This window comes from Prenolepis imparis, unplaced genomic scaffold, assembly GCF_030444845.1.
Source record: "Prenolepis imparis isolate NDT839.2.m4 unplaced genomic scaffold, iyPreImpa1.0 SCAF_14, whole genome shotgun sequence".
In the NCBI taxonomy this organism is placed as follows: Eukaryota; Metazoa; Arthropoda; class Insecta; order Hymenoptera; family Formicidae; genus Prenolepis; species Prenolepis imparis.
The window spans coordinates 8,366,024-8,390,291 of record NW_028141172.1 but is presented as its reverse complement, the minus strand read 5'-3'; the positions used below and the strand labels follow the sequence as shown (position 1 = coordinate 8,390,291).

The 24,268-nt window shown below is 36.2% G+C and overlaps 2 protein-coding genes across 2 annotated transcripts; both read left to right on the top strand.

The window, feature by feature from the left end:
* Positions 1–8,421: 8,421 nt before the first annotated feature.
* Positions 8,422–10,550, top strand: LOC145945629 (uncharacterized). Its single transcript, XM_083054684.1, has 4 exons — positions 8,422–8,478; positions 8,795–9,529; positions 10,109–10,277; positions 10,402–10,550. The coding sequence occupies exons 1-4, from the start codon at positions 8,422–8,424 to the stop codon at positions 10,548–10,550; spliced, it is 1,110 nt and encodes a 369-aa protein (XP_082910810.1).
* A 180-nt stretch (positions 10,551–10,730) lies between these two features.
* Positions 10,731–11,701, top strand: LOC145945662 (uncharacterized). Its single transcript, XM_083054736.1, has one exon. It carries the CDS (start codon positions 10,758–10,760, stop codon positions 11,499–11,501), a length of 744 nt encoding a protein of 247 aa, XP_082910862.1. The 5' UTR covers positions 10,731–10,757; the 3' UTR covers positions 11,502–11,701.
* The last annotated feature ends 12,567 nt before the right edge of the window (positions 11,702–24,268 follow it).

The following is a 24,268-nucleotide window of genomic DNA, read 5'->3' as shown; positions in this document are numbered from 1 at the left end:
CTATTGTTGCGTTGACGTGTCGATTCTCCATTTCTTCTTCAGCTTCTTCAGTCTCCGACGTGGTGTTAAGGCAATTTTCCACTTCGGCTTCCTCTACGTTCTCTTCTCTCTCATCTCTTTCCTCGTTATCAGGAAGCTGCGACACTTGTAAGATATCTGCTACATCAAGTATTACTCGTGAGTATTCCCCATCTTTCAATTTTTATCTCGTTTCTAGCCTTCCGGAGAAAAGTAAGGCGTGTAACAGATTTCTAATAAAAACAATTTACATTCGTTTAAAAATTTTAAATTAAAAGTTTTAAAATATTAAATTCGCGCATAAAATGACGAGAAATAAGATAACATTGTTACCTTCATTCACTACATACACCCGGTAGTCGTCATCGCTGTTCTCCACATTATCCATCGTAACGTGTTGTTCTTCTTCTTCCTGCTCTTCTTCTTCTTCTTCCTCCTGCTCTTCTTCTTCTTGCTCTTCTTCTTCTTTCTGCACTTCTTCTTCTTGCACTTCTTCTTCTTGCACTTCTTCCTGCACTTCTTCCTGCTCTTCTTTTTCCTGCATTCTATTTATAAGCCCACCAATCATTGGGAAAGCTAATAAAATCATAAAGATGATATTAATATTTTTCTAAATTTTTACATTTTACTTCCTCATGTGAAACGTTTAAATTTATTTTAAAATATTAACTTACTGGGTAAAAATATTTCAGGATCGGCTGTGCTCACGGTGACTATACTCGCGTTATCATCGTCATCATCAATATCGCTATCTAAAAATAATATAAATATACATATTTCGTAAAATTTTTACATTTTTACTTTTTGCGTTATTTTCTTAAAATTGAAGCTTACTTGATGATAGCGAAATAACTGGAATCGACTCACGTGCATTTTCGTTTAATCGTACTCTCCCTAAAATTTATCATGTTATCTTGGTAAAGAAATTGTGAAATTTCTTAAAAATTAATATTTTATTTATACAAACTTACGTGCAGGTGGTGCCTCGAGCACTTCTTCTGCCCGACGTCTTCGGCCCATTGCAGGAACTATACGCGCAACATTCGCGGGGATATTGTTATCTACAAATTATTGATTTGAAAATTTAGAAAAATTAACAAGTTCTGAGAGTAGTTTTATTGTATTTTTTAAAAAGCACATTTCAATTACCTGCTAAACATCTTCGATAATTCAATAGCAAGAAGCTAATATGTCCTCCTACATCTTCTTCCTCGATCAAATGCTTCGCGCATTCCCATCACTTCACCCGCGAAACGTAATAATCTTTCATCTCCGTTAAAATGTCCCAATCTATATAAAATTGTTAGTACAGTATTTGTACTAGCACACGCGAAACGTTGAAAAATCGCGTAATTTGTCTCCGCCGACTCATCCGACAATTCGGTTAAATATTGCTCGCTGTTAAACCCCGGTACCAAATTTGCTGTTAAATTTACACACTTTGTCACTGTAGCTTTAATCCCCGACATTTTTACACTTAAAGCAAAAATTAACTTTGATTTTTGCCAAAATTGAAACGAGTCACAACGTGTCAAAAACAAGTTGCTCAACGCGACAACGAACTTAGAAAACCATTTTCTCTTTCGCTTCGTAGAATTTATACTCTTTTCCCTACTCCACGAAATAGGGAGAAATTTTCGTTAATATATTATTTGTCCATCTGTATAACATATATTTTAGAGGAAAAAGGCCAATATTCCTCAATATTTTTTCATTCCTGCGTATCTCATTTCTTTTAGAAACTTTTTATTTGTTGCACTATTGAAAATATTTTCTAGTTGAAGATTTATCACAGGATAAATTGTTCAATATTATCTACTTTTATCCTTTAAAATTTATTACTGTTCAATATTATTTTGAAATTGAAAATTAGAAACAGAATTTCATGCTTTCCATCTTACATCATCTCTGCGTCAACATTCCAAGTTAATTTTTTGTATATTGTTTAATTTTTTGTATATTGGTTTCTTTTTTGCGTTTATTGTTATTGTTATTGATTTATTTCTTTTTAAAAGAATTGTTATTTGAAAAACTTTGTTAGTTTTTCTATTAAAAATATTTCCTAAAACCGAGACAACGTAAATAACTGACCAATATTATATATATATTTTTTCTTTTTTTTTTTGCTTCAGGGATTTCTTTTATTTTCGAAGGAAAATTTTAAAAGTCACAAAAAAAAGCAAACATTTATCAAGAAAATTCTCATATACAACAATTACTTTTACTTTTTACAAATCAATATTATCCTAACGTCAGCTTTAACGTTGTCTGATTTCTTTGTACAAATATTTATTACCCTTGACAAATTTTTATAAATTTTTTTGCTCCAGGAGTTTCTTTTATTTTCAAAGAAAAATTTTAAAAGTCATAAAAAAGTAAACATTTATCAAATAAATTTTTTTATACAAAAATTACTTTTACTTTTTACAATTCAATATTGTAACTACAGCTTTAAACTTATCTTATTTCTTTGTACAAATATTTATTACCCTTGACAAATCTTTATAAATTACTATTACTCCGCGTTAACCAGCTGAACGCGACGCGGTACTCTTTGCTCGTACACGTGTAGAAAAACGCAAGCGCGAGTATGCGGTCGCCGCGGGTGTGCTTCCCCCCGGAACGCGGAATAAGCTTATGACCAAGTCAAGCTTTATTTTTAAAAAATATACGCAACACATGTATATATACGAGGGTAAGTCAAAAAGTAAAGGGACAAATAAAGAAAAACACATTTATTTTAATCTATGTGGAAAATTTTTTCCTCGTAGTGCTTCTTTTAATAAACCGAGAAGATGAAAAGATGAAAAGAAAAAAGAAAAAAAAAGAAAAGAAATACTACGAGAAAAAAAATTTTCTTTGGATGAGAAGGTCATTGCAGTGGTGCATAACTGGCTACGCATCCAATCCAAATCTTTCTTCCAGGATGAAATACAGAAGCTTATTAAGTAGTGGATCAAATGTATCGATGTTGGTGGGGATTATGTCAAAAAATGATATGTAAATTTTCCACATAGGTTAAAATAAATGTGTTTTTCTTTATTTGTCCCTTTACTATTTGATTTACTCTCGTACGTTTTTACTCACATTCAATACGCACGCGCACATAATTGTTACTAAATATGTTATGCGATGACTTCTTCATTTATCAACTCGTGAGTAGCATCTAAATTAATCATTACGTGAAATGGACGTACGCTGGAAACATCCGTGGATGTCGATCGTCTGCGGACCTACGGGTTGCAGGAAAACAATTTTCGTGAAAACTTTTCTTAGACAATAAATTCTTTAAATATCGCTAGTAAATTAATCAAAGGATCAATATTGAAAATAATCGACCAAACTAGCACAAATTTTTTACACTTTATTAAAAGTTACGACGTTTCGACCATATGGTTGTGGTCCTTTTCAAGTATACAGTTATAAATGTGAATCTTAGACAAGCATGTTCAAATAAAAGATTCGCTCACACATGTTGTCAATATTAAAGGCGAGAACGTTAAGTCAGTAAGAAACCTTGTCAATAACTGTTTTTTCTTAGACATTTATCCGACACATGTCCGATGTTCGATTCGAAAGAATTTTATTTTATTACGCCGAATGGCAAGATTCGTATCATCGGCTGCAATGTGACACTAGTGAAAGTAAAGAAGTAGAAAAAAGCGAAGCACGTAAGAACGAATGTAATATTTTGCTAAAAACGAAGAAAAATATAATCGAATTTCACGAAGGATTACCACGTCCGGAAGATTATTCCAACGATCCGTTGACTCCAAAATTGGTGATCCACAATTGACGATCTTATGAGGGAATCGTCTTCGTATGATGCTATCGTAGATCTGTTTACCAAAGGAAGTCATCATAAGAATCTCAGTGTTGTACTTATTTCGCAAAATCTTTTCCATCAGGGTCGCGGACAACGTGACATATCTCTCAACGCAAATTACATAGTAGTTTTCAAAAATCCACGTGATCGGGCTCAAATTCGACATCTCTCACGTCAAGTATATCCCGACGATCCGAAATTTCTAGAAGAAGCATACTACGAAGCTACCATGCGACCTCACGGCTATTTATTGCTTGATCTAAAACAATCGACTCCTGACGAATATATCGATTTTGCACGTGCATCTTTCCCGATGACGAATTGCATTACGCCTACATTCCTCGTAGATCGAGTAGTAGGGGAGGGGGAATATAAAAGTGGTATTTGTGTTCACATTTCGTCAGTCTCACAATTTTGTCATAATGGTGACACGTGGTAAGAATATCAAAGCGACTTCGACGACGTCGAAAAATTTTTTCGACAGCGCAATAAAGATCGCTAGACGTTCCATTGGTGAGAGAAACGCTTGTCTTTTAAAAGCTTTGTGTTATTTGAATAAAAATCAGAGAGCAACGTTCTTACGTAACGCCGACAATAAACTCATAAAGTGTATTCAAGAGTGCGTTTTCAACACGCTCAAAGGTAACGTTCCACTTGCTAGTAGCGAAAAGAAAGGTTTAGCCAAACATAAAGCAATCCTACGGCGTATCGCAGTAAAACGCGATAATTTGAAGGCTAAAAGAAAGTTGTTGATACAACGGGGTGGATTTTTACCCTATCTTATCGGACCTATACTCGGTGCTATATTATCATGGATTATAGGAGAGTGAAAAAGAAAAATACAACTTTATATATTTTTTCAAAAAAATACTAATTATAAAAGAAATAACAAATGTGAAAAATAACTATTACACTTGTCACACCAAATAATGGAGAAGGCAAAAAACATGGTTTTGATTTCTACGGAAAATCTCGAAAAAATGCAACGAATGCAGCATCATCAGCAACCGGAAATAACATCGAATCTATCGAATCGAAGGAGAAAAATATGGAGATATCAGATGGAAATAATAATAACTCTGTACGGACTCCGGGAACTCATTTATTCGCGTCTCGACGCGGAGATGTGGCGTATTCTCAATCTCGTGACTCCTACCGACGAAGGCGAGAGATGGAAATTGTATAAGGAAACACTTCGACGTTATCTTCACTTTGTTCGGGAAGCGAAACGATCTCGCAACGATTCGCGCAATGATACGCAAGGCAACGTCGATGTCGGAGATGGCGAGCAGAACGAAGACATCGATATGACGTTATTAAACGAAGATCTCCCGGAAATGGGAACTTCAATTAGCAGTGAAGGAAACATTAGCGAAAGTAGTTTTGAAAAGAAACGTGCTTAAACAGCGGAAATGATTAAAGAAATACTCAACAATGTACCTAAAACTTATCTCGTCAAAGCACACTCACTATTAAAATATTTGCTTAAAATTCCGTCATCTAAGAGATTAGCTGGGATAAACGCAGACTCGTCACTATAGACAATGAAGTTGTAACGGGGTCGAATATTACTGAACTTATAAACGACGCTGTACGCGAGAGAAAAACGGTGAAAGCAACCGGGAGAATTCAGTTTGCGAGATTACTTCGCGACATAAATACGCTTTTCAATCTCATAGAAAATCGCGATTTATTGACTATGTTTGCACGTAAATCTCAGCGTATTAAAAATACGTTGCCGTACGGGAGCTCAACTCCGAAAATTCCGCTCTCACATTCAAAGTTATACAGACGAAAATTAGACGAAACTGAAGAAGACACGGTGTTTTTATCCGTCACTGACGATAGCGATGACGGTAAAACATTAATAAGCAACGAGGATTCACTGACAAAAAGGAAGAAAGGTTTATTTCATTGGAGCAAACTCGAATAATGGAACTCGAAAAATTGTATTACGATCCCTCGCACTACGCAGGCTATTCCGCGGAGAATTTATCTAGAGCTGCTAAACCACATTTTACGCGTAACGACGTCATTGAATGGCTTAAATCGCAAGATACGTACACGCTACATCGTACGACGAAAATTTCCGCGTTTATATTATAACGTGACAAATATCGACGATTTATGGGAGGCAGATTTAATCGATCTTCGTAATCTCAAAAGTTATAATGACGGATGTTCCTATCTGCTGACAATTATTGACGTGCTTAGTAAATTTGTTTGGGAGAACCATTACGTGACAAAACAGCTACCTGCGTGACAAAAGCCTTTCAACGTGTGCTTTTGAGAAACAATAAACGAATACCTGTATACTTGTAAACGGATAAAGGTAAAGAATTTATAGCTAGTCCTGTACAAAAATTCTTTAAGAAAAAGGCATACGTTTTCTGTAGCAATCCCGATATTAAAGCAGCTGTTGTAGAACGATTTAATAGAACGCTCAAGGAGCGGATGTGGCGTTATTTTACACATAAAAATACGCGACGTTACATTGATATTTTACAGGATATCGTTCACGCTTACAATCATACTCGTCATTCTTCTATTAAAATGCAGCCTGCAGTCGTTACGCGGGAAAATGCTCGTATCGCGCGTGAAAATATTAATCGTCGTTGGAACGGTAATGACATCGACAACGTCAACAAGAAGAAAAAGTATCGCGAACGCAAAAAGTTAAATATAACGCTGGTGATCTCGTGCGCGTCGGTAGAGCAAAAGTAGCCTTTGAGAAAGGATACGAGGCAAAGTGGAGCGAAGCAATATTTCGAATTCACCGTGTTCTCGAATGGAGGAAACCCTGCGTATACGAATTAAGTGATTTAGAGAGCGAAATTACGGAATTTTTTACGAACAAGAATTAACACCGGTCAATAAAGACTTACAAGGGGAAGAATTTATCATCGACCGCGTGATAAAAAGCAAAGGACGCGGAAACAATAAACAATTGTTAGTTAGCTGGCAAGATTATCCTTTAAAATTCAATTTTTGGATTCTTGCAGTTTAAGATCTTTGAGTCACAATGAAGGAGGAGCAATTTTACATGATTCTTCCGAGCAATAGTAGTATGAGTTACTTTCCGGAAAATAAAACCACGTGTTTTACCACTGAATTACCTCAACGTATAGAGTTACAGGGGCGATGGAAAGTAGCGCTTGCTGAGATTCAGTTTCCATATTGTTTTTTACATATACGATCAGACGAGAAAGGAATAATCAGGTTTATTGATATTAGTGAGAAGGAAGCAGTAATTAAGGCTGAGAAATCACAACTACCGACGGGAGTTTACTCGAATATGCAAGATATTATAGATGCCTTAAATTTCGCAGCCAAATCTGTTGAATCGCTATAATTTGGCAATTCGATGCTAGCAAAGGTGGTAAAACTTTCATGAAACTTTCCTGTGAAAAAAAGAAATGTTCTATGGTTCATTATGTAAATTTTTCCGAAAAAATTCACAGCATACTCGGATTTGATATACCAGTTACCCAGCGAGAAATGATTGGTCGAATCGACGTCAATTCAACATCAATTCGACCAAATTGACGTTGATTCGACGTCGAATCGACATCGATTCGACCACCATTTCTCACTGGGTAAACGTATTAGGGATCTTGATCAACAGAAAAGTGATTCTGCTATAGCAACTTCTTTGCCGGCAAGATTTTATAATGAAATCAGCAAAGGTATACACAGTAAAGAGAATCTCGATAAACTCATAAGTGGTTCAATTATCCTAGACCTTATGTTGCCTTCATGGGTTTATGATGAAGAAATTTATTCGTTGCAATTTTACAAGCTCTCGCGCAATTATCCGATCATATCCACTAAACCAGCTAGTTTGTTGCGTGCCATTCCCGACAAGCTCTTTGTCTATTGTGACATTTGCGAACCTTACATTATAGGCGATGTACAAGCTCCACTTCTTCGCGTAGTCGCACTCGATGCACGAAATAATTACGCGTTTGCATCCAGTCAAGTAAGACTTTTCTCGCACATGTATTACATTGCATTGCGACGTGTTTTACGTACGATCGAAATAGATATAAGAGATCAACTTGGAAAGAGTATACCATTTGAATTTGAAACGTTGACGGTGACATTACACTTTAGGCGAGTCGATTAAATATTATAAAAATACTCAACAGCTACGATAGAAAAAATAAAAAGAGAAAAAAGCAAATTAATTCCTATTAATGGATCACTATTCGGAATATTACGAGCAATTATAGAACGGGGCTAGTCGTGGCGGCGGAATTCCGCGAATTTTTGTCGGATCAGCCTATCAACGTGGTCACGGTATCGGAAGTTTTCTCGGAGGATTATTCAAACGCGTGCTGCCTTATCTAAGTAAGGGTGTACGGGCGGTAGGAAAAGAAGCTTTACGTGCCGGTGTTAATATAATCGAAGATGTTGAAAATAATACTCCGTTAAAGTAGCAATAAAACATTGTTTTGAAGAATCACGCGACAATCTCAAAAGAAAAGCTAAATAAAAAATAGGTAGTCTGATGAAAGGTTTAGGATATAAATTGGATGCAAAAATGCATGTAGCTCAGTTTCCATTTGGGGCGCTTGATGCGCACATCGTTAAATCAGCGACAACAACGGGACGTAAACGACGACGTACGAAAAGTTCGTCGAAAATCAAGACGCGCGGGAAAAAAAGAACAAAATTATCGAAGAACAAGAAAAAGAAGAAAAACACACGACAGTGAAAAGACTCAAGTCTGCGAAACGACAGAAAATTGGCAAGAAACGCACCGTATCCGATATATTTTCTTAAACATTATTATTTTAAACTCAGCAACAAAAAAATTCTAGAAAATAAGTATGTCTTTTCTTCACACACACTCGAGCGAGTGTTTAAAAAGCAAACTCGATCTCTTTTCTTTACCGCCTACGCAAACTAGTATCGAAAGTTTGCAATGGATTTATTACAATTTACAAGCTTGTGACCTCTCTCTCGGACGACTCACCAATAGAATTCGTCATCCCCGGTCACGGAGAAGAATATCTAGATCTCACACACCCAATACTGAGTCTTCGTATACGCGTAGACCCGTTCGACGTTTCAACGAGAGGAACTACAGGAACAAGCAGCAGCAGCGCCAGCAGCGAAAGCAACGTAGGCCCCGTAAATCATTTACTTCATTCAATTTTCAATCAGATCGACGTATATTTCAATCAAAAGCTCGTGTCGCCTCCAAACAACGCTTACGCGTACCGCGCGTACATCGAGGCATTGTTAAATTATTCTTCACTCGCAAAAACTTCCCATCTAACTTCATGCTTGTGGGACGCGGATACACCCGATCACGTGGACGAATTGTTGGAATTGAAAACAGCCAATCCTGCACTCGTGAGACGCGCTCAATACATCCGCGGCGGTCGAACGCTAGATCTTATGGGTCATCTTCATTGCGATGTTTTCAATCAAGACAAATTCTTGATTAATGGTGTGGAAGTACGACTGAGACTCGTCCGCTTGAAAGATTTGTTTTGTCTTATGGAAAGTAATGGCTCCTCAAAAATTCATATTCTCGATGCCAGTTTGCTTATAAGAAGGACAAAAATTAGCTCCGGAGTATTACTAGCACACGCTAGAATGCTGAGTGAAGTTACAGCCAAGTATCCGCTCACGAAAGTCGAGGTTAAATCATTCACGATTCACAGCAGTTTGTGGGTGAATCTTTAGATAACGTAATACTCGGACAACTACCGAAACGTATAATTGTCGGTTTCGTAAATAATAGAGTGTTTAATGGTGATATAAAATTAAATCCGTTTAAGGTGATGCTGGAGTGACGGCCGAACTCCGATAGGTTAGCACCACACATATCCAAACATATACACGTATACACATATACACACGATAGGTTAGCACCACACATATCCAAACATATGCACGTATACGCATATACACACATATGCGTGAAAATGTTTTTAATATATAATTTTTTTATTAGACTTGCAATCTCACTTTTTATTGTTTACTAATATTTCTTCATGTTAACCCTATCGCGTATACTATATTTTATGCACAGATAAACTGCAGAACTATTTTTATTAAATAAGTATTGTTACGAGCTGATATGAAAGAAGCCGATAACAAAACTGTAATTTTTGATTTTTATATGATTTATATATGGAATTATAGCTAACGCGGTCCGTTTTTATAAGTACTTTAATCGTGGAAAAGGATTTATTGATCTGTATAGTCAATAAAAAGATATCCCAAAATAATCTCTATATTCGCATTCAGTCGGTAAAAACATACCTCCAGCATCCCCTTAACTTCAAAAATTACGGAATAAATTTCTTCTCGCTGTACGTCGACGGCTCACAAATTCCTAATAGACCGTTACAGTCAATTTTCTCGTCGGAAGAATCTCTTTACGTCGAAGCTTATCAAACTCTCTTTTCGGGAACGGGTATCCATTTTTTAAACGAAGGAAATTCTATAGTAGTAGTAGAGATGATTATTCTATAGAAGTAGAGATGATTATTCCAAGGGATATACACTTTTTGCTTTTGATCTTACGCCTGATTTGTCAGCTAATTGCGCCGGACACTGGAATCTCGTGAGACACGGAAGTTTACGATTAGAAGTACGATTCGAAAAAGCTCTCACCGAAACCATTAATTGTATTGTCTACGCAGAATTTGATAACGTGATAGAAATTGACTCGTCAAGTTATCGTTGATTTTTCCGGCTAGATTTTACGTCACTCAAAATAATACTCCGTTAAAAATTTTTTCTCGCATTTTTCTCATCATTCAAAATATCATCATCACTGACATATGTACATTGTAAAAAACATGTAATGAAAAAAGAAACATGTAATGAAAAAGAATTCAGTTTTTTTCGAGACACGAACGTCGTCGGTTCGCAAAAAAAGCACCTCCGCATTATGGATATAGTCGTCGACATACAAGGCTTCCGTGATATTAACGGTGAATTCATTACTAAGGAAGTAGCCGTTGTTGCGATTAACACTGCAATCGTCAGTCATTGGCTAATATTGCCACCGCATCCGTTTGGTGAATTACCCGAAAGAGTAAGACGAGAAAATAATTGGCTCACAAGAAATTATCACGGCATCGAATGGTTCGACGGCGACGTTGATCTAAAATATTTTGCAACGCATCTGCGCGACATTACAAGACACGTGCGTTACATTTATGTTAGAGAAAACGAAAAAGCACGATATCTACAGAATCTACTTTCCAGATATATAAATAATTTAGAAGGCGTATCGCCGGCATTCAAAAATCTATTGCTAGAGGAAGAATACAGACGACATTGTAATCATCACGGATTTCAAAATTTCGTCAACTTTCATTGTGCATTACGCAACGCGTACAAATTAAAATCTTGGTTAGTCGAGCAAAATAATCTTGATACTGACGTCACGTACTACAAATGTCATCCTATTTGTAGTACCCCCGAAAATTGGGAAATAATCACCGACAACAACACCAAGGATTGTACTTTCAACATTGAACCTTTCGAACTAAACCCGAATATTAAAGTACAATCTGATATTGAAAAAGTAGAAGAACAACTCGACTCTGACAAAAACGCAACAAAACAGTCGAAATCAAAGCTTTTGAAAAATATTTGCTTGTTCTTTTCATCAAAAAGAAAAAAATGAACTCACGTGAGATACTACATGCATTGCGTCAACTCAATGTCAATCATGTGGGTGTCTATCCTGCGGACAGAGTTCCAAGAGTATGGACAAGATCAACTGCCATCATTGCTAATACAGACGATCATAATCGACCTGGAGAACATTGGATTGCTTTCTTCCTCGACAAAGACCATACAGCTACATACTTTGATAGTTACGGATTGCCACCTTTGGATCCCAGATTTCTGGTACGGCTTCGTCGAAACTCTATCATCCATCGTTGGAATAATCAACAATTACAATGAACTTTCTCTCTAACTTGCGGACAATACAGCTGTGTATTTTTATATTACATGAGTAATGGTTACGATCTCAATCAGTTTCTTACTCTTTTTATCGAAAATTATGAACAAAATGATCGAATAATCTTACAATTATTTCGTAAAATTTTTCTTCGCGAAAAACGTGCTTAAAAAATATCTTGAACTTTATATACATATAATAAAGTAATATTGTCTTATGTAAAAAACCAATTTGAATAAATGTAAACTTTTTCTCATTAAAATTATTTAGTATTTTCTTCCCATTATTTCCCTTTTCCCTTTTTACTGTGAAACACTCACGTTTTTTCTCTAAAAATTAAAATTACATCATAATCAGTGCGATAATGTCTTTTCTTTATTCGTCTCTGTTGTCCTAATGTTCGACTTTTCTCTTATTGTCACTAACATTAATATTGTTACCTGGCACGCGAGCGGGGCCCATCTCCCTCAACTTTAACCTGTGGTGGAACCGTGGTCGGGACCCCCGCTGGGTTAATGGCCTATGACGAGACGACACTCCCCGCTGGTTTAGTGACGTCACCGGTGCCAGACGCAGTGGTGCCACAAACGGGCCTCGGTAGTATGCGGTAGCATTGGAGGGGATGACGCGCCAACTACAATGCTACGTAACGATACATCCGAGATCGAGTCTCGGCTCGCTCTTTAATTTTTTAAAATGTTCTTTGCTTATATTTTAATATTTTTTTTCTTTTTATATATATATATATATATATATATATGTACAAATATAAAAAATAATAAAATCCATCCACTCTTGGCCAAATATTTTTTTTTATTTAATATATTTTAATAAAATATTTATTTTTAAAAGACATGTACATGTTGGCCAAGAGTGGGTGGATTTTATTATTTTTTATATTTGTTACATATATGTATAAAAAGAAAAAAATATTAAAATATAAGCAAAAAACATTTTAACAAATTAAAGAGCGAGCCGAGACTCGATCTCGGATGTATCGTTACGTAGCATTGTAGTTGGCGCGTCATCCCCTCCAATGCTACCGCATGCTATCGAGGCCCGTTTGTGGCACCACTGGCCAGAGGGTGAGGGTGGGGTTTGTTTTGACCCCACATAGTGTATTACTTACTACTTCAAACGAATACAAGTCTACAAACTTTTCTATTTAATATACATAATATAAGAATGTGTGCGTGTGCGTGTGCGTGTGCGTGTGCGTGTGCGTGTGCGTGTGCGTGTGCGTGTGCGTGTGCGTGTGCGTGTGCGTGTGCGTGCGTGTGCGTGTGCGTGTGCGTGTGCGTGTGCGTGTGCGTGTGCGTGTGTGTGCGCGCGCGCGCCGCATAGTGACCGCGGCGACAGTGTCTATATTTAATATTTAAATACTATCCAAAAATTCATCGCTCGTATATTTCGATGGATTTTTGGCTAATTTTAAAATGTTAAATGTTGATACAATGGTCCATATTCTGGATCTTGTTTTATCGATAAAAGAAAATTCAGAATATGGGTGTATGTCCTATGTCGCCGCAGACCCTATGCGGCGCATTAATTCTTATATCATGTATATTTAATAAAAGAATTTGTACGCTGGTGTCTGCATGGTACCAAAATTTTCTGTAAACAATACACTATCGAAATATATAATGGATGAATTTTTTGGCTCGCCTTTAAGTATTAAAAATCGATACTTTGTTGCTGCGGACCCTATACTGCGAATAAATAAATTATGTATATTTAGTAAAAGAATTTGTACGCTGGTGTCTGCATAATGCCAAAGTATTCTGTAAACAATGTAATATCGAAATATATAAGCGTTGAATTTTTGGCTCGTATTAAAATATTAAAAATCGACACTATTTCGCCGCGGACACTAAGCGTCGCATTTTTATATTATGTATATTAAATAAAAGAATTTTTACGCTGGTGTCTGCATGCAACTAAAATATTCTGCAAACAATGTACAGTCGAAATATACAAGAGATGAATTTTTGGCTCGTCTTAAAAGTAGACAATATGTTGCCGCGGACTCTATACTGCGCATACATAAATCATGTATATTTAATGAAAAAATTTGTACGCTGGTGTCTGCTTGGTACCAAAATTTTCTGTAAACAATGTACTATTAAAATATATAATCGATGAAATTTTGCCTCGCCTTTAAATATTAAAAATCAATACTTTGTTGCCGCGGACTCTATAGGGCGTAGACTTCTACTATGTGTATTAAATAAAAGAATTTGCAGACTTGTATTTGTTTAATAAAAAGAGCCAACAATTCATCACTTATTTTTTTCACTATTACATTGTTTGCATATTATTTTTGTACCGTATAGATACGAGCTTGCAAATTCAATCCGTTAGTAAAATTAATTATTAATAATAAATAAGCAAATAAATTAATAAAAATATAAATAAATTTTAATATGATTTTTTATAACTTAATAATAATTTAAAATTATATCTCAAAGATTAAATGTTAATAACAACTTAAAAATAAAATTAATTTATTTTGACATAAATGAGTGCTTAATAATTGAATTTTGTATTAAAAAGTATATTATTGAGATTTTAGTAATTTAGTTAGTAAACTGAAGAAGCCGCGCGCGCTGCGTGCTAGCCCCTTTCTAAAAAAAGGCATGTTATTGACATTGTTGTTTCCACGATGCTGATTGGCAATCTCTATTCTCGTTGTGCGTTATATTCATAGCATCAAACAGCTGTCGTCAGCTAAGGATTAACAGTTTCACAGTTTTGTTTAAAATAAAGTTAAATAAAATTATAATTATTAAAAATATTAATTATTACATAAAATCGGATAATGGCGCGCGCAAAGCGCGCGTTTGTCTTGTCTAGTAATATATAAATTAGAAGTGTATTGTAGAAATTAGCTGTGTGTGACTTACAAATAGGTCATTGACAAATTATCAAATAGCTTTTAATTATATGTATTTATTTAAACTTAAGGAGTTTTTTCTAAGTCGCTGAATACGAATGAGAGAGCAGAAGAGAGAAAGAGCGAGAGAGAGAGAGAGAGAGAGAGGGGTGGAAGAGAGGGGGGAAGAGAGGGAGGGAGGAAGAGAGAGGGAGGGGAAGAGAGAGAGAGAGAGAGAGAGAGAGAGAGAGAGAGAGAGAGAGAGAGAGAGAGAGAGAGAGAGAGAGAGAGAGAGAGAGAGAAGGAGAAAGAGCAAACGGGACAGAGTTTAGTTAAATATGTAATTAAAATTTTAATTATTTATGTAATAAATAATTATCTAATTTAAGTCGGGTTTAGTGTCATCTTAATCGTAGAAATCTCATTAATCCATTAAAATTATTTTTAAACTGACAATATTAAATTTAGTTTCTATTTTATTAAATGTTTATCTTCTCGACGCGCTAGAACAGCTCAGAGAGATCAGCTAACTCGAGAATCATATCGATTGCGAGAGCAAGAACAAGACCGTTAGTGAAGAACGTGTGCGCGTGTATGCGTGAGCGCGTGGACTCGTATGTGCGTGCGTGTGTGTGTGTGTGTGTGTGTGTGTGTGTGTGTGAGCGCAGATATCAGTTTAATGAACACACGCGAATATATGTGTGCGTGAACGCTTGTGCGTGTATGTATATGCGGATTGTATGCGCGAGCGAAATATACATACAATGTATGTGTATGTACGTATACAAGTACACGGTTAAATATAGGTCGTATGCATGAACGGCCGAGTACAATATATTCGAATGCACGCAAATGCGAGTGTATATGCGAATATATGAGTGCACGGATATATGTGAATCGTATGCATGAACGGATAAATTCAGATGCACACAAAAATATGTGTACGTGAGCGCTTGTGCGCATATACAAGGTATCAGTAACAGGCAGGACAAAATTTCAGGGTGATTCTACATGATAAAACAAAAATCAAGAATCACCCCTTAAATTTTGTCCCATCCGTTGCCGAACATCTGTATATGCGAACGCGTGAGCGGCGGAATACAATATATTCGAATACGCATAATTAATCGTGATCCTGGGTGTTAGGGAATATGCCGAGAGACGAAATCCTCGTCCAAAGCGGAGAATTCTTCCACTTTGAGTTTTAATCGGCGTTGTGAACCGTTGAATAAGGTCCGTATTTATAGTCGTTTTTCAAATCTCAAGAGCGTCTATTAGGTTAAATACTCAGATTTTATGTCTTGAGATACAGACGGTTCAATAATTACATTTTGATTAAAAATTAACTGAAATTTTGAACTGAAATTTTCTCTTGAGTATCTCTACTGAATCGAGGTTACAAACGAAATCAAATTGATTTTAAAAATTCATCTATTAAATCATATCATGTCTCAAATCTGAGATGAGATTTGAGAAACGACTATAAATACGGACCTAATGAAGCCGCGTTTCCACGTTTATTATTAGATATTGGTTTGATGTGCGATATTCGTAAACGATTTAGGATGTACTATGCGGCTGTTTCTCTTTATTTTGATATTTACATTATTTTTATTTAATATCTCTAAAATTTCATGAGGTCCGGTATACTGGTCTCCGAATTTACCTGGTTTCGGTCCTTTTAACAAGAATACCTGATCTCCAGGTTTAAAGGTCTAAGGGTTTATTTTTTTGTCGTAATATTTTTTTGATTTGACTTTTGCTGTTACAATGTTTTCGCGCGCATTATGTTGAATCGTGTGAAGTTGTGTGACAAGATTTATTAAATAGTCTTCATAATTTGCTAATTTATCTTCAGGTGGGAGAAGTTCATTTGACGGAACTCGTGCTATTTTTCCGAAAACTAGTTCGTACGGAGTGTGTTTTGTGGCTTCGTGTACGCTAGTATTATAATTGAACATAGCTAATCCGATCCATCTGTCCCATTGTTTTTGCTCGTTTGCGTATTGTTTTAAGTATTCGCTGAGTGCGTGATGTGATCTCTCCAATGATCCGTTTGATTGAAGATGAAAAGCTGTTGTGCGAAATTTTCGTATTTTGAATAATTTGGCAATTTTCTTCATTAAATCGCTAATAAAATTTCTTCCTTGATCTGTAAGTATAGCTTTCGGCGCTCTGAGCACGCAAATAAAACGGTCTACAAAGGCTTCCGCAATGGTTTCTGAGGTTTGGTCAGGTAGCGGTATCCCCATACAATATTTTGTTAGCTGATCTTGTAGTGTTAAGATATATTCGTTGCCTCTTTCGGTCTTAGGTAGTGGGCCTACGATATCCATAGTTACTTTATCAAGCGAAGTGCCAGGCGTATCTGTGATTATCATTGGTTGTTTTGTCTTAACTCGAACGAGTTTTTTCAGTTGACATTGTAAACATTGTTGTATGTGTTTTTGAACGTCCGATTTCAAATTTTCCCAATAATAATTGTGTTTAATTTTATTATATGTTTTGGTTACTCCGCGGTGTCCTCCTGTTGGTGAGCAATGCATTTCGTCGATTATGACAGAACGCAAATCCTTCGGTGGATATTTAATTTGTCCATTGCAAATAATTATTTTCGTAGTTGAGTTAATAAATATCAATTGTAGTTGTACCTTGATATTGTTCCAGGGAACGTTATTAATGAAATCGGTTTTTGCAATGCTAATTGTTTCTAATTTTAAATTTTTGATAACGTTATTTAAATATTTCAAGGTTTTTAAGATGTGATCTAGAGTTGCCGTAAGGCTTACTCGTTAACAGGTAGCGCGATATGATACTAGTGTTTGTATTTTATGGCCTTGGCTTCGCCCAAGGTAAGAGATCCTAAATTTGGTAGTTCGTTTCGCTCGGAAAGTTTCTGAGATCCTGAGTCTAAAGGATTTCCTTGGGTGTCGACAAAATATGCTACGTTATCTTTTCGTAGGAATAATAATTCGCGAGAATCTATGATGTTGCTTTTAATTATTTTATTTTCGATAATTCTGGGTTTCGCTTTCCTTGCTTTTAGATTTTGATTAATAATGTCTTCTTCGTCTTCTTCTTTCTCTTCGGCGTCGAGGTCCTTGTCTGATGTGTCGTTTTTTTCTTTGTTTTGTTCAATATTATCTTCTTCCTTAGCGGTTTTTTGTTTATTACCTTGTCCTGCAGTGGCTTCTTGTCTGTATTCTGTCTTGTTTAGGTGGATCGTGTATTAATACTTTTTCTGTAGTTTGTATTACGATCGGTTCATTTATTTCTTCGAGTGTAAAAGGTATAGAATCGTTATTGTTTTCGACAAAATTAGCTTCAAATATGGGTTCTTCGTTATCTGAGAGATATAAATGAAAATCGTCTTCCTCTTTTTCTTCTTCGCTATCTGATTCTTCTAACATTTTTGAAATTATTTCTGCATCTTCGGGGTTGTTTGGATTTAAGGTTTTTCTTTCTTTTATTAGTTTACAATCGATTTCTTCAAGATTTATTGGATTTTTTGATAATGCGTCTGCATTTACGTTAGTTATTCCTGCCTTATATATGACATCGTATTCGTATTCGGTTAATTTTAGTCTCCAGCGTAATATTCGCACGTTTGCGTCTTGAGCATTTTTAAACCATAATAATGGTTTATGATCAGTGACTAAGGTAAATTTTCTCCCATATAAATACGGAAAATGTTTGACGCAATATACTATGGCTAAAGCTTCCTTTTCGTATGTGTCATATTTTATTTCGTTATCGGTGAGGGTTCTAGAAGCGTACGCGATCGGTCGGTCTTTATTTATTTCTCCCTGTGATAATATTCCTCCTACTGCTATTCCTGATGCGTCTGTGGTTAAGATAAATGGTTTCGAAAAGTCAGGATATTGCAATACAGGTTCTTCACATAATTTTTGTTTTAAAATTTCGAATGATTCTTCTTGTACGGCTGTCCATTCAAAGCGGGTGTCGTTTTTCAGTAAAGAAGTAAGTGGTTTTGCAAATTTAGAAAAGTTCGGTATGAATCGTCTATAATAACCTGCAAGTCCCAAAAATTGTTTAATGTTCTTCGGTGTTTTGGGTCTCGGAAATTGTTGTACTGCTTCTAATTTTTTTTGATCAGGTTTCACTCCATCTTTGCTAATTACGTATCCTAAATATGTTACTTCATTTTTTAGAAATTCACATTTGTCTGGTTGTAATTTTAAGTTGGCTTTACGAAGTCGCTCTATTAATGCGTTATATTTTCGTTCATGTTCTTCTAGAGAAGTAGCATAAATAACAATATCGTCCATATAGACAAATAATTCCTCGCCTTGTAATCCAGTCAATACTAGGTCCATTAATCGTTGAAAGGTAGCAGGTGCATTTTTTAATCCGAAAGGCATTCGATCGAATTCATAATGACCGAAAGGAGTGGTAAATGCTGTTTTATGACTGTCGGCAGGATCCATTTTTATTTGATGGAATCCGGAAGCTAGATCACATACTGAGAAGTACTGTGCTCCTCCTAATTGATCCAATATATCTACGATGTTGGGTAATGGATAAGCGTCATCGATAGTTTTGTCGTTTAACGCTCGAAAATCGAGAACCATTCTCCAGCGTTTGTTTCCCTTCGAGTCTTCTTTCTTTGGCACGATCCATATGAGCGTATTATAAGGTGATTGAGACGGTTTTACGATGCTTCCTTCTAACAGTTCTTCTACCTGCTTGTTTATTTCTTCTTTGTGTAATTGCGGGAATCTATACTGACGAGTGTTAATCGGTCGAGCGTCTATAATGGTTATTTGATGTTGTAAAACATGAGTAGCGGTCAGTTTTTCTCCAGGAACATGAAATCGATCTTGACTGTTTGTTATTAATTTTAATATGTTCTGTTGTTCTTCTTTATTTAGATGTTCTAACCGCAGTAATTCCATAATTTGAGTAAATCGAGTTTCCTTTGGTTGTTCGGAAACTACTAGGCAATTATGTAAATTGAAATTTTCTACATTAACTCGTTGTTTTTCTTTGTGTTTTGACTCTCTTCTTCGTGGAAAATTTTTTATAATTTCTTGAGACCTGTCAAATAAGGATGCTGAAATTTTTTCAGACGGTTTATGTTTATTCTCAAATGTTTTATTATTTATTTTTTCAATATTTTTGTTATATTCTTGAGTTTCTCTTAGAAGATTTTCCATTGTAACTTGAGAGGTTTCTAATTCATTTTCATTATTTCTAACAGATAATCCAGTTTTCGGAAATGTAAGTTTTGGAAGGGATAAACGATCCTTTGAATTTTTGGAAAAAGGTTGTGTCGAATTATGAAATGAGGTTTGGTAACTTCCCTCTTCGGAATCGACGGAGCTAGAATTTTCTGACAAGGTTTGACATTTTTCCTTCGAAATTCTAGGAATTTTTTCTTTTGGGAGATTTTTATAACTTTCTTCTCCAATAATTTCTGGATTATCAAAATTTTGAGAAGAGGTTTGGTAACTTCCCTCTTCAAGGATTTCTGGATCATTATAATTTTCAGGAGAGGTTTGGTAACTTTCCTCTCCAAGGATTTTTGATTTATCATAATTTTCAGGAGAGGTTTGGTAACTTCCCTCTTCAAGGATTTTTTATTTATTATAATTTTCAGGAGAGGTTTGGTAACTTCCCTCTCCAAGGATTTTTGATTTATTATAATTTTCAGGAGAGGTTTGGTAACTTCTCTCTTCAAAGATTTTCGATTTATTATAATTTTCAGGAGAGGTTTGGTAACTTCCCTCTCCAAGGATTTTCGATTTATTATAATTTTCAGGAGAGGTTTGGTAACTTCCCTCTCCAAGGATTTTTGATTTATCATAATTTTCAGGAGAGGAGGTTTGGTAACTTCCCTCTCCAAGGATTTCCGATTTATTATAATTTTCAGGAGAGGTTTGGTAACTTCCCTCTCCAAGGATTTCTGGATCATTATAATTTTCAGGAGAGGTTTGGTAACTTCCCTCTCCAAGGATTTTTGAATTATTATAATTTTCGTTTAAATAATTTTTATTCCCTCTCTTACTTTTAATTTTATTCTTTCCTTGAATCATTATTGAAAATTCATCCTCATTGTCTCTAAATATCATCGTATCTTTATCTTCATGGTCCGTGTTAACGTTAGTCTGGTCGTTATCTGACCCCTCTTTCTTGTTATCGATAATTTCGATATCGTCGTCAAATAGTTCGTTCAGTGGTTTTAAACGGAGTGTCGGTACGCGAACTTCTATTTCTTCATCTAGAGTGCTTATGACATTTAGATATGCTTTCCAGAAATATTTTCTACGATAGTATCTCCTAGGAAAATTCCATGTTCTATTTTTAATTTCGGTATATATCCTATTTTAATCTCAGAGTTCTCTATCCTCACAAAAAATAGCGATTCTGATCTTGGAGATACTATTATGGTTTCCGGGGAGAAAAAGGGCACATTAATTCCGGAAATATCTAAATGTCCTTGAGCGTAATCTATTTTTGAAAAAGTTTGTTTGAAGAAATCGTTTCCTAATATTCCGGATTGTGGAATCGGAAAATCATTGGCAACGATATAAAATAATACCGGTAATTCAAAAAGTGTTAGTGTAATTTCTCCTAGGGTATAAACAGGATAATTGTTTATGCCATTTAATTTTAAAATATTCGAATAATTAATACTTGTATTTTCGGGCACAAAATTTTCTTTAATTATATTCGGTCCGGATCCCGTGTCTAACATAAAGATTATTTGAATGGTAATTTTATCGATTTCGACCTGTACCGTAGGCGCGACTATGTTTGTCGAGGCTTACAGTTACGGGCCTGATTTCGAGTTCGTAGTTATTTACTTGGCTTGCCGCTGCACGGATGGGTGTGATGTTCGCTCGGCCCCCGATTTTACACCCGATGTCGAGGGTCCGTTGTAGTTTCCCTGCTCTTTTTCTTTGCGGCGATTGTTACTCGTAATTCGTAATTGACATGTATCGAGAAGATGGCCTTGTTCTTTGCAATATCGGCAGAATAAATTGTATTTATGTGTTGGTATTGGATTGATTTTAGAGCGGCAATTTCTAGAGATATGGCCATAATTGTTACAAGTTTGACACACGATATTAGTATTGCGTTCATTTTGTTTCTTCCAACAATTATTAGCCGAATGACCGGATTTATCGCACCATTGGCAAATTACTGAAGATTTATTTGTTTGTTGATTAAAGTTATTCTGTCGACATGATTTTGCATTATGACCAATCTTAGAGCATAATTGACAAGTAATGACCTTTTCCTGAATTACGTTAATTGATTGTCGAGATCGTGGGTCGCGTAACCGACATTTATCTGCGCTATGCCCGCGTTTTTTACAAATTTGACAGATTAAAATATCCGTTCCGGTGTTTCCGAAAGGATTTTGATTTTGTGGTGAAAGTTGAGTGAGTTTTCGACAACTACTTGCGGCATGCCCTTCTTTATAACAGATTTGGCAGACTTCTCGAGATAGATTAACGGGTAGCGGTGAATTTTGACTTGATTTAGCGCCTTGTCGTAAATCTGTCATTTGTTGAAGCTCTCTTTCTATTTTTAACGCGTCGGCCACGGTTTCCTGTACGTTTAGGTCTCGCGCTATTCTTTGTTCTATTTCGGGTTTTAGTCCTCTAATAAAGCATTTACACATATCTGTTTCTATAATTGCTTTTATATCTTGTTCAGGCATAGCGTTCCCTGAGCTTCGAAATGCCTCTAGTATTTGTTTTCCGAGAAGTTTAACCCGATTCGCGTAAGTGACGACATCTTCATTATTTTTCTGATAAACGCAACCTAATTCTCCTTGTAATTGGTAGAAGTTTTTGGAGGGACCGTAAATTTTTTTCAAATACGTTGTTAATGCAGCTACGGTATTAAAATCTTGATAGTAAAATCTGTATAGTACGACGCGCTTCCCCCACTATTCGCGTTCTTATAATTTTAGCGAATTGACACTCTGCCTCTTTAGGGAGCATAGATTTTGCTTCCTCGCATCCCTCAATAAAATAATTTAGTGGGGTGTTACTACCGTCGAAAAAGGGAACGGCTTCGACCGCGTTAACGTTAGCCATGTTTATTGGTGGACCTCCGGATTCGCCGTTAGAATTATCGATATTAATTTTGAAAATCTGATTTTTTGAGTCAATAAATTCGACTTGGTCGGATTCGTCGGGTAATTCACTTATTTCGGTTAAATTAGAATCTCCTAAAAAATGTACGTGTCGAGGCGTAGATCCTGTGAATTTTGATTTAGATTCACGTGTTCTGTGTGATGTTTCTAACGCGGTCTTGTAAAGTTCATCTATTTCGTCTTTGTCCGTTGTGCTTCTAGTCCCTTTACTCATTCCTATTCCCAAAGATCGCACATTTCAATCCCGGACGAGCCCCCAATTAAACGTATGTTACGTCCTGGCCTGCACGAAGGAAAGGCCGCTCGAAGGTCGTAACAGCGTTTTCCCGAAATCGGAGTGATTTCGGGTCGAACGGACTGTCTGGCTCTTTTGCAGGTCAACGACTGGATAGTCGCTTTTACCTGGCTTATCTCAGGGGTCCGTTCGTCGGTCCTTTTCGGTAAGGGAATTAAATCACTTTTACGCGGGATAGGACCTTGTGCGATCTCGGGGGATATATGAAGGAACGCAGGGGTTTAAATAAGACTTTAAATTCGCGTAATGTAAATAATTATCATTTATTCAAAAAAATAAAATCTTAATAATATTCGGAGAATTAGACATTTGAATTTGTGGACATGTATAAACAATTATATATGAGTGTGTGTGTAACGTTGATGTGCTATGAGGCGGTTGAGGATTCGCGTTGGCTTTTGATCGTCCCGTTTCAATCGGAGAGCGCGTTTCAATGCTCGACGGGCAGCGATTTCCACTACTTATTAAGTTTAGTCGCGATTCCGGGGATTTATTCACTTCCGTGTGGGCGAAGGTGTAGGTTGACTAGTAGCTGGTTGTTGAGTCCCGATGGTCACAATATATGTTTAATGCGAGGATCCAGTATGAAGTGCGTAACTGCCACGACGTAGGCGGAATTAAAGAGAGCATTCTTGGAAGATTCGCTGCTTTTATACTATTCGTCTGCCCTTCTTATAGGGCAAAAGGCGTCTTCTTTTCTTGTGACTCATAGTCATACGTTCGGTGTTTAATCCCTTTTGCGCAACGTATTGCTCTCTTGTATGAAGGGTTCTTTCCTAATTCTGATCTTTGGTCCGCTGATAGCGTGTGTCGATCGTGATATTTCAACATTACCTATGACTTATTGATCAAAGTGTAGGTTTCGTAATCTCACCGGTCGAGTTGTTTCACAATTGTCTTTCTCCGTTTAATTCTTATAACTAATTTCGGTCTTATAATTAATATGTTCGCGGAACGCGAATCTGCGTAAATCGGGGAGGAGAAAAGAATCGTGCAGTCCACAGGACGTAACACAGGAAAGGGGTTTCGTGAAACACAAAACGCGGATATTTAAACATATACTCGTCAAAAAAATTATCGCACATTATACACACACACACACACACACACACGATGGGCAAAATCCGACCAGCAACTTCCCCCTAGTGCCCATCGGATAATGCTAATGTTGGCGGTAATTGAATATA

Bases quoted from the DNA above. Each gene is read 5' to 3' on its own strand.
- LOC145945629 (XM_083054684.1), top strand. From the start codon at position 8,422: ATGCGCACATCGTTAAATCAGCGACAACAACGGGACGTAAACGACGAC. The intron at 8,479-8,794 runs GTTCGTCGAAAA...ACAATTTACAAG, and splicing joins TAAACGACGACGTACGAAAA to CTTGTGACCTCTCTCTCGGA. The intron at 10,278-10,401 runs GTATCCATTTTT...CTGATTTGTCAG, and splicing joins AACTCTCTTTTCGGGAACGG to CTAATTGCGCCGGACACTGG.
- LOC145945662 (XM_083054736.1), top strand. From the start codon at position 10,758: ATGGATATAGTCGTCGACATACAAGGCTTCCGTGATATTAACGGTGAA.